Here is a 10,968-nt window from a genome sequence, read left to right on the forward strand (position 1 = left end):
TAGGAGGCTGAGGCAGGTGGATCACCTGAGGTCAGGAGTTTGAAACCAGCCTGGCCAACACGGTGAAACCCTGTTTCTACTAAAAATACACACACACACAAAAATTAGCTGGGCATGGTGGCAGGCACCTGTACTCCCAGCTACTTGGGAGACTGAGGCAGAAGAATCGCTTGAACCCAGGAGGTAGAGGTTGCAGTGAGCTGAGATCACACCACTGCACTCCAGCCTGGGCAACAAGCATGAAACTCTGTCTCAAAAAAAAAAAAAAAAAAAAAAAAAAAATTGCTCTCTAAGACTCACACAGGTTGTAGGCAGCAGAGCCCAGAATTCAAAGCCAGTTTCATTGGCTTCATAAATTAGAGCTCTTTTGAACACAGAACACAATCTCTCAAGCTTTAGTCCATAGGAAAAAAATGCACATCTCATTAAAGCAACATAGAGTATAATTATTTTTAATGTCATCACTGGTGATTCAAAAGGCAACAATCACTACAAACAGAAAAAAAAAAAAATCTGGCTCACCTAAGGAAAGAGAACAGGTTAGTTACAAAAGGTAGTGTTATCTGTTACTGGTAGGAGTTGCTGGCAAGAGTTTGCTCTGCTGTCTAGCTTTGTTTCCTTCTGCGATATTTCTTTGTTGGAAGTTTATAGGTAGAGATGTTTTTGAAAGAGGGTGTTAATTGTATAAGCCAGTGTGGAAGCACTTCTTTCATTTGGTCATCTAAAAACCTTTGATTTTATTAAAGAATGGTGATCTCTCCACATTTCCTCCTATGCAGAATGAAAACATAGTCTATAGCAAGTTATCCTTTTGAACAAAACCTTGTTATAACTCTACCACTGGAATCTTCTAGAGAGCTGTGTAATGTGATTTCACCCACAAAACATACTTAAATAATCAAGAATGTATTGTATTTGGTATTTGGTAAAGGGTTTGCATTTTTCTTCCCCTGTTCATGTAATACACTTGGAAGATGGTGTTATACAAGAAGTAGTGATTCTGCATACAATGCAATGCTAATGTTTATTATTATTATTATTATTATTATTATTATTTCACATAGTTTAGTTTCTTTCAGCCTATTGCCAATTGCTTTGGGGAGTACAAACAGAAAGGCTCATTATATAAAATTTCCAGTGCAATCATATATATTAACTGAAGAACACTAGCTTTAGTAGTCTAAGGTTTAAATTCAAAAGTGCTCCAGGGAGACGCCAGATTAGCCTAATGAATCAACAGAGTCATATATTTTCTCTGCATTCTTTGGCAAAACATGCTTCCTTTGGTACAAAGAGAAACATGCAGACAGTGAAAGCGGTCTTCTGGGAGTCCCAAAAACTGGCCTGAGATCAGGGGTCAGGTGGTATGTACTCTAGCAATAAAAGCACTTGACTTGTTTCTCAGACAATTATGAGCTCTCATTCTGTGCAGTTCCGTGGGCAGCCTTCCATAGGGTGCTCGAGAAAGAGAAAGAACAGCCTCTGTTTTCAAGCTTTCTCAGCTAGAAAGCTTCATCTCCTTCTAACCTTCCTAGTTGAAATCAAAGGGCTAATGTTGCCTCACCCAAGCCAGGGGGCCAGAGAAGCTATGCATCTTGTAGGTCTTGCAGTCTTCATTGCTTCATCTAATAACCTATGTTCTGTCTGAAACAACCAAAAGGCAGACTGCTCAACAGCAAAACAAGTGAATGGAAGAGCAGGCTTATTCCCCATGTCTGGTTCAAGAATTCTTCCTGAGCTGTGATTGGAATGTTTCTCTGGTGCTGTCAGCTTCCAGCCTAAAATAATACAACAGCAATCTCTTAATGCTAAGAACAGATCTGAGGCATTTACCTCACTTATGGGTAAAGTCACTCAGTAATTAAGTTTTCCTGCAAAGACTAACAGAGCCCAAAGGGGAAAAAGAGTCACTTGGGAGTACATGCCTTTTTCCCTGACCTTGGCTCTCAGCACTAGATATTTACAGCCTTTGAGCTTGATATTCTAGAATTGTTACTGAGATTCGCTCTGGAAAAGAAAGAGACTAGAAGGATGAAGAGAAGGAATCATAGCTTACGAAGTTTTTACCCTGCATCAAACAGCTTTCTGGTTCTATGACACGTCCTATAGGCTGTAAGGTTCTCTGCGTGAACACTTCTTTCCTGGTCTCCCTTCTGCCCTATTCCTCTTAAACTCAGTCGCTGAGTTTATTATCCCTGTGCATCCCTGGGTATGTTCATTCACTTATGAAACAATCAGGAGACCTTGCTATTTCTTATCTCTGATTTGATGGAAAACATAATCTTTGGCGCTGCAGTGAGAATATTGGCTTGGGGTTGGATCCTACAGACCCTCTGATCTTGGTCTTCACATTATACTTATTAAGTATAGGCTCCTTGAAATTTCCACATTATGTTATTGGTATTAAGTTTTTAAAACATGTAGGTTTACAATTAATACAGATTCTTTCTTTATGGAATTGCATTACAGGAACTTCTTGGTTTTTATACCTAGGGATCCTGCAGGTGGATTTTATATCACTGCAGATTTGTTAAACCAGTGTCATAAACATTTTCTGCTTGGTGTCAAAGACTCAATATCCACAATTACCTAATGAGTGTGTCAGACCCATAATCCCACACACACCATCATGAGTGGCACCAAGTGGCTGACTGCCCATTTATTCGTCAATTGTATTTGACAGAAGTTCAAAAACTTCAATCATCTTCCACTTACTATCGTAAAAAAAGAAAAAAAGAAAAAGTCAATTAGCCATATTCTTTTTTTTGTCAGGATAATGTTGTCTTTTCCCAATTAACCACTTTTTTTTTTTCTTTTTTTGCTTTTCCTTAAGGGCTTTTGCAAGGCATATGTTAGAGAAAAAAATTGGAGTGGTGGTCGTGGGATTTCCAGCCACTCCCCTCGCAGAAGCTCGGGCTCGGTTTTGTGTTTCAGCGGCACATACCCGGGAGATGTTAGACACGGTGAGTACACCACAGGCCAGCAGGAGCTCAGTACGGTACCCTGGATTCAAAGCAAGTCCTTTTATTGAAACAGCCTGGGGTTTTCTGAGTTACTCTTGGGTGATTTAGGAAAACAACACTGACAAAAGTCACTGCTGAAAAATAAGGGCACGTCAACAACAGCCAACACTGTGACCACTCAGTAGATAGAAAAGAAAATCAGTTTAGTAAAGATTTCAATCAGTATTTTGGTTTCCTAGAAAAGACTGACTGAGTAGCCAAATGTTGTTCTATTTACTTTATCTTAAAGGCAAAACCTGGTGTAAAATGCTATTTTGGACTTAATTATGTGTATCCTGCCATTTTTCACAGCCACGAAATCTGCCATAATAAAATATGACCCAACTAAGCAACATGTTGGAAAACCAACAACAAGAACAAATCCACATTACAGCAGCACCTAAGTGAGGCGGAAATGACTTTTAAATTGCCTTTTGTTGTCCCTTGATTTCCATCGTTATGTGAATAAGTAATATCAGAGAATGAAGCCATCTACTCAGTTTGGAGATAATGGGAAGAGTCACATAACATAAATGCAGTTTTGCAAACACTATTGAGAGTCGACTATGTGCAAACCTGGGGCAAAAAGTCTAGGAGAAGATGCTAATAAACAAGCAACACATATAATACCAGACAGAATAAATTAATCTTGAAGAAGAAATATAGAAAACTGTGGGAGCATGAAGGTGGGCTGAATTATTAGAGTGGAGAAGATTCACAGGGGAAGTGGCTTTTGAGCCAGGCCTTTTTAATAAAGGTTACCGAGCATCATTCAAGACTTCCAATCAGTGGAGTGACACAATCATGTCATTATGAAATAAACATGGCAAATGAATTGGAGAGGAAAGGGGCAAAAGGAAAGGACCTAAGATGTAGCTATTTAAACAAAACGAGATGACAAGGCTAATGGCAGTGGAAACAAAAGAAATGAATCCATGAACAAATATTACAAGTGAGTAGAGCTGCCATGACTTGACAAATGATTGGATGTGGTGCATATGTGGGAAGAGAGAATCAAAGACAATTTGAGGTCTTTAGCCCTGATGAATAGAAGGATGGTGAAGCACTTAAATGAGATAAGGTATACAGTAAGGAACAGCAAATTTTCAATGGGAGTGGGGGAATAGAATGAGCTCAGTCCTAGACATGTTGAGACTATGTGTCCATGGGCCACCTATAGAAGAAAAGTAAGATTCTAGAGCTTAGGAGAGTATGCAAAGCTGGAGCTGCTATAGTTTAGGGAACTGAGGGATCCTTACAGCCACAGTAGAATATGTAATTGTCCAGATGTGAGCAACAGTGAACAGGGTGGACTCCTGGGGAGTGCCTACATTCCAGGGTAGATACAGGAATCACAGGTGGGGACCCAGACTTACATGGAACTAGAGCAGTCAGGAAAGACATGTTCAGTGTAGTATTAAACTCCATACAGAGGAGAAAGTTTCAAGCAGGAAGAGGGTCAAAATGCCCCTCAAAACAGCAGGAAGTTTAAATGTAGTGAGGGATGAGAAAAAACTATTGGATTAGCAATTAGTAGGAACTTGATGTTCCTTAGAGTAGGCATTTTAAGGGAATGAAGGGAATAGAAATAATAAAAGAATAAAAGAGTAAAGAGGATAATTTGAGTTTGAAATTATACACGTACACATGTGCGCACGCACACACACACACACACACTTGCCGTGTCCTTCATCTTCACCAGTATAGTCTCAAAACATAAACCAGTGTATTGTACACAGTAGGTACACAGTACAAATTATTGAATAGCATGTTAACAACTGAGCTAACCAGGTTTTGAGATGAGTGAACATTATTTTCTTTACACCCTTCTATATTTTCCACATTCTCTAAAATGAGTATGTATTTCCAGAATGTGAATTTTAACAAATTGTTTCTTTTAAATGAAATGAGTTGGTGTTAAGAAAAGGCAGGCAAAAAGATTTGGCAAAAAAGAAAGAAAGAAAGAAAGAAAGAAAGAAAGAAAGAAAGAAAGAAAGAAAGAAAGAAAGAAAGAAAGAAAGAAAGAAAGGGCAGGCAAAACGTTCAAGAAGTCTGACTGTAGAAAGAAAAATAGGTTTAGAAAATACCCTTGAAAGTGGAGAAGGCTTGAGTATGTTTACACATTAAGGGAAGAAGATAGTGAAGAGGGGACCTCGCACAGAAGGGAGAGAAGAGAGCGTGGCCAGGAAGCAAGTTCCCTGAGATGGCAGGAGGGACAGACCACATGGATGAATTTGTAATTTTGTGCTCCAAGCAGCATTGAGGTATTCCTGTATGTGATTCTCTTCACAACTTCTTAATTGCTGCAAAATACCTACTTTGAAAGGATACTGAGACATCAATCATCTAGACAAATGACTCTAAACTTTTAAAATCAAGCACCCATCTCAACAGAAAATTTTGAGCAGTTCCTTAATGTACATGTAAGAGAAAGTGGAAAATGACCCTGATGAACAGCCAGTCCATTAAGGTAGCAATTGAACCTAAAGGCTCATAGACTAGAAATAAGATTAGACATGCACTCCGCGACCACATTTGGACAAGACAGAGACAAGGCCACAATACTTAATGTCTCCCTCTTCTGACCGACATGTGTGACATTTGCTCATTTACCAATAACAACTATAGCCTTGCTTTAATTCTCTCGCCTTTCACACAGAAATTATAACTATATAGCCAGCCAGTGAACTGCTCCCATTTCTTAACAGCATCCAACCCAGAACCAGTCCCTGCTTCCTTAGAGTCATCTCAGGCACAAGCTCAAATGCAGTGAGAAGTCGCTCCCATCCTCCTGTCACTAAGATGCCCATGGTTCTTCTGCAGTGTCCTCCCTCTCCCATACCAGCAAGCTAAAGAAACCTAACTTTGAGCACGAGTGTGTTCTGGGTGGTCTTAAATCAGCAAACATTAACATAAATTATTTATAAATGATATACGCATTACCAATATATTATGTCCATTATGTAAGAGACACATAAATAAAAGTTTAAAAGGTTGAGATAAAAATGAATAGAGATTGGGCACGGTGACTCACGCCTATAATCCCAGCACTTTGGGAGGCTGAGATGGGTGGATGACCTGAGGTCAGGAGTTTGAGACCAGCCTGGCCAACATGGTGAAACCCCGTCTCTACTAAAAATACAAAAATTAGCCAGGCGTGTAATCCAGCTACTTGAAAGGCTGAGGCAGAAGAATCACTTGAACCCAGGAGGCGGAGGTTGCAGTGAGCCAATATCATGCCAGTGCACTCCAGCCTGGGCAACAAAGTGAGACTCTGTCTCAAATAATAATAATAATAATAATAATAATAATAATAATAATAGAAATCCTAATGTTTTGCTCCTGCATCCTCCATAAATTATCTCACAGATGCCCCAAATGTACAGGTCCTTCACTTTGGATACCACTGAACTAGTCCATCCCCCACCTTCAGCAAAGATTGATAGAAACTATCCCAGAGAGGTGTCATTTTAAAGATAACTTTGGTTACTTTTTCTTAGTACTGAGATTTGATGTAGGAAATTTACAAAAACAGGGAAGAACATTTTCAATACTCATACTCCTACCACCAAGAAATCAATTACTCTTAACATGTTGGAGGAAATCTTAAATAATGTCAGTTTGAAAGATTTCCCAAAGAGGAAAGTCCATAAGATCCATTAGTCACCCATTCTAACATTAACAACCCTCACCTTACCTTTTCTCTTTTTTTTTTTTTTTTTTTTTTTTGAGACAGAGTCTCGCTCTGTTGCCCAGGCTGGAGTGCAGTGAAGCAATCTTGGCTCACTGCAAGCTCCGCCTCCCGGGTTCACGCCGTTCTCCTGCCTCAGCCTCCCAAGTAGATGGGACTACAGGCACCTGCCACCACGCCCGGCTAATTTTTTTGTATTTTTAGTAGAGACGGGGTTTCACCATGTTAGCCAGAATGGTCTCAATCTCCTGATATCGTGATCCGCCCGCCTCGGCCTCCCAAAGTGCTGGGATTACAGGCGTGAGTCACCATGCCCAGCCCTCACCTTACCTTTTCAGAGTATTAGACCCTAATATTATCTTCCTCCTAATTTGGCAGGTTAAGAAAAACAAGCTCAGAAAGGTTAAAAAGGCATGACCAATACCATAGGATTAGTGATCTACTACAATCGAAAATGACCTTTTTTTACTTTCTGGATCTCAGTTGTTTCATGTGTAAAAGTGGGGATACGTCTACCCGCCTAAAGTAAGAGAGTTGAAACAGATGAGTTCTCAGTCCGTGTGAGTTAAGTTCTAGTATTTCATGGGAAACAGAGATGAGTATTTAAAAGCAGGAGGCCTGGGGTAGCATGAGGGGACAGAGGATGATGTTAATCAGCTCCCCCAACATTCCACTTTGCTCTTGGCCAGGTGGTTTGCTGTGTCATGAAGATATAACTTCAAATGCATTCTGCAACCTTATCTTTTTCTTCCACAAGATTACATATAAGTCACTACATTTTAAAATAAAATATTTTAAGGGTAAGCATGGGTCACATGTTTTTATTCCCCTCTTCACACTCTCAAAATAAAATAACATTCATAGGATGGAGTTAGAACAACAAATAAAATTAATTAGCATCTAACATTCCTCTAGGATCTTAAACCACAACCTAATGGTATGGATCTTGCTTCTTTTCTTTAAAATCAAAGAAGCTAGCAAAATAAGACTGTGTGTCTTTGTGAGGCTTGCTATTAACCTGGCCTCTGCAAAGCAGGGTTACTTAGGTGTTCAATGATAGCTATTAGAAAGCAATCTCATTGCAGGTTTTGGAAGCTCTTGATGAAATGGGTGATCTCCTGCAACTGAAATATTCCCGGCACAAGAAGTCAGCACGTCCTGAGCTCTATGATGAGACGAGCTTTGAACTCGAAGATTAAGTTTCCTGGTCCTGAATGACACACAAAGACTTTGCGAGAAAGACCTCCCTCCTTGCCTCACAAGGAAAATAAATGGATTTCTCCCCCTTCCTCAGGATAATTTTGGTTCCCAGACCAGCTTGATTGAACTGAGGGAGACAGTGTTGTTTTTAATGTCTCCAGCCTGGACTGCAGAGACAAAAACATGATTCCAGATTTAAGTCTCTCTTCTTCCAAGTATTCTACTAGAAATACACACACACACACTTCTGAGAATATTTTTAATGGCAACGAGCCTGTGTTTTAGCTGCTACTGTGCAGACCCTTTCAGGGGTTCCAACCAAATGCAAATGAGAGGATTTAAAATTTTTATTCAGTAAGTTCACTATGTGTTTACTTATTCCATCTGCAGATGTCGGTGAGTGTGGTGGACAGTAGCCACCTTCCTTGTTCCACTCATAAAAGCATCAGCTAGAACTCATCTGTATCATGGGAAGTTCCAGGCAGGAGGGTAAAGAAATGTTGTTTCTACCATTTGTCACATTTGGATGTTTTTCACAGACAAGTGTCAAAAGACATAGTTAATGTTTCGAGGGGAAAGCAGAACTGGTCAACTGCAACTAGAGATGTCTTTGAAGGAAGTTTTTCTTTTCCTCTTGCTGGTCTCCTACAGTTTTACAGCTGAGTTTTTGAGGTTTGGAAAATTCAAGATGTTTGTTTCATAAGAAAGGGGGCAGAAAGCAAGCACAAGCCACTTTTAGGCCTAGACTAAAACGGTAGTTACAACAACTTGAACCTTGTTGGTGCAGTGCATAGTGAATGCTTACCCTGCATAGCATCTATTACCTTAAAAAATTAGTTGTCATTTTCCTATTGAATTTCAAGTAAATGGTGAAATTCAATGTCCTTTAGAACTCCCAAGACCATCTTCGAAGTCCTTTAGACTCCCAAGACCATATTTGAAGAATGTATTGATTCAAGAAGGACATTTAAAAGCAAATTCTAACTTTTTCAAGACCAACACCCTTGTTTAGGCCTATTCAATTATACTATCACTTGTTACCTGCCCTCTGAATTGGGAGAAAGTGGGCTTGCACACTTTGAGGTAACTAACTGTAATCTACTTGTGTTCTCTCTTTCTCTCTCTCCCTTCTACTCAATATGAACACAAACTTCTATGGAAAAGTAGCCTTTTGTTAATCCGATCTCATTTGTATGGAAAAAGCCCGTGGAGAACCTTATCTTTAACAAGCTCCCAGATGGTGCCCAGATTTGGAAACTCTAAAGAGCAGTGGTGACCTTTTAGCAAAGCTTCTGTAATAGTTCGAATGAGTTGCAGAACATTCCACTCCATCAAATGACACTGTAAACAAATCACTTCAAGAGAGGCTTGGCTTTGTGTGGCACAGATGGACCCACGCTTTCATGCTATGCACTGAGATAGAAACTCCACCCACAGCGCCTGCGATGGATGGAGCAATGTGCCTTGATGCTCAAAGCGTATTAAAGGAAAAAAAGTGATCAGTATGGAAAGTTTTTTTATGGGGAAATTATAACTCCAACTGGGTGCGTTGGTTTAAAAATGGATCACAATGATAGAGTTCTTCATGAATGTTTACAAGTTGTAAGGAATATTGTTAGCGAAACAGGAAAAGAAGTGGGTTCTGAAAATGCCGTTTCCCATCCAATGATTTTGATAACAAAATTCCAACTCTTCTCAATGAAACTGATGCAGCATTATTTGTGCAAAGAAAATGTGTCATAAATGTGCAAAGAAAGGAAGACATACTGTTCTCATCTCTTGAATATGTGCATTTAAATGAAATTCTTGCTAGTTAATTGTCCAAAATGCATAAATGCCTTGAGTTCTATAAAGGAAACAGGAGGTCAAAAAGACAGCGTGACATCTAGTCTTTCCACAAGGTATGGAAAGCAATAAACATCTTCCTTCCTTTCCGGATCTATCTGTGATCTTCACACACACCTTCACATCTACCGTTCAAGTTTTAAGCCCCTAGACGAGTGTCTTCATGAGCAGGAATGTCCACTATTATTACTTTCATGGAAGAGATTGGGTTTAATTCGTCATGGGAAACTACTTACCCACCCAGCATGGAGGGCGGGGAGTAAGTTAGTCTCTTTTCATCAAGATGCAAGAGGGCAGGGGCAATTTACTACACTGCAACGTACAAAACAAAAGGACCTATTTCTGTCAGAGAGTCCACGTTGAATATACAGGTATGAGAACAACTGTTGATATACAGGTATAATAATCCAAGAAGAATGCTTCCAGAGTGCATTAGAAGGTGCCCAGGTTCCATAGGGCCAATAATATTAGAATATATGTCATATAGAATAAGGTTAGTTAGGAGGGTGATTGTGAATAATGAGATTTTTAATTTTTTTAAGAAAAAGCTCTCAAATCCTAGGCTAATAGGTTCATGATTTTAATTTATGATTAAAATTATTTGATTATTGAGTCTTGATAACTATATCAGAGCCAAAAATGTCTCTTTGGTTAGATCTGTTGGAAAAGAGAATTTTCTATAATGTTATGAGCCCTCAGCACTTCTGTTCACGTGTACACATATGCACACACATATACACATATGCGTTTTTCCTTTACGGAGTAAGCAAGTGTGTAAAGGTATAGATGAAAATCTGGTTGGTTGAGAGATAAATGGAAGATGTTCTTGAAAATGACCTTCAGGAAAGCAGAATATAAAGGTTCCAGATGATATTTGTAAGGAGGCCATCTCTGTATGATAAGGAAATGGCATAGACTTATTCCTAATCTCCTTATGAAATGATGGTGTCATGGATGTTTAACCATATAGCCTTTTGGCATGCTTTGATTTGACAGAGACTACAGGCTTTGGAATTTACTAGGAAGCTGTCTAAAATCCATACCCCTGGGCCCTACACCAGACCTTTACTGAAACATAATAGTTGTAGTGTCCAGGAATCTACATTTTTGACCAGCCTTCCTGGGTGATTCTAATCCATGCCAAAATTTAAGAATATTATTCAAACTTCTAATTTGATAAACTAATTGGCTCTAATAGCAGGAACCTTGTTCTGATTCTCTTGTTCATAA

At 39.3% G+C, this 10,968-nt stretch overlaps 1 protein-coding gene across 3 annotated transcripts in view; it reads left to right on the forward strand.

Annotated features, from left to right (window-relative positions):
- Positions 1-9,827, forward strand: part of SPTLC3 (serine palmitoyltransferase long chain base subunit 3) — a 176,120-nt gene extending 166,293 nt beyond the window's left edge. For 2 of the 3 annotated variants that reach the window (XM_017869248.1, XM_017869257.1), the window contains 2 exons: positions 2,834-2,963; positions 7,779-9,827. In XM_017869248.1, the coding sequence (XP_017724737.1) occupies positions 2,834-2,963; positions 7,779-7,892 (244 nt within the window). In that variant the 3' untranslated portion in view covers positions 7,893-9,827. Of the gene's footprint in view, positions 1-2,833; positions 2,964-3,314; positions 4,912-7,778 lie in introns of those variants that run through there. The other variant, XM_017869265.1, reaches the window with a different exon arrangement.
- Positions 9,828-10,968: the final 1,141 nt, after the last annotated feature.

This window comes from Rhinopithecus bieti, unplaced genomic scaffold (genome assembly GCF_001698545.2).
Source record: "Rhinopithecus bieti isolate Rb0 unplaced genomic scaffold, ASM169854v2 scaffold_8, whole genome shotgun sequence".
NCBI classification, from domain to species: Eukaryota; Metazoa; Chordata; class Mammalia; order Primates; family Cercopithecidae; genus Rhinopithecus; species Rhinopithecus bieti.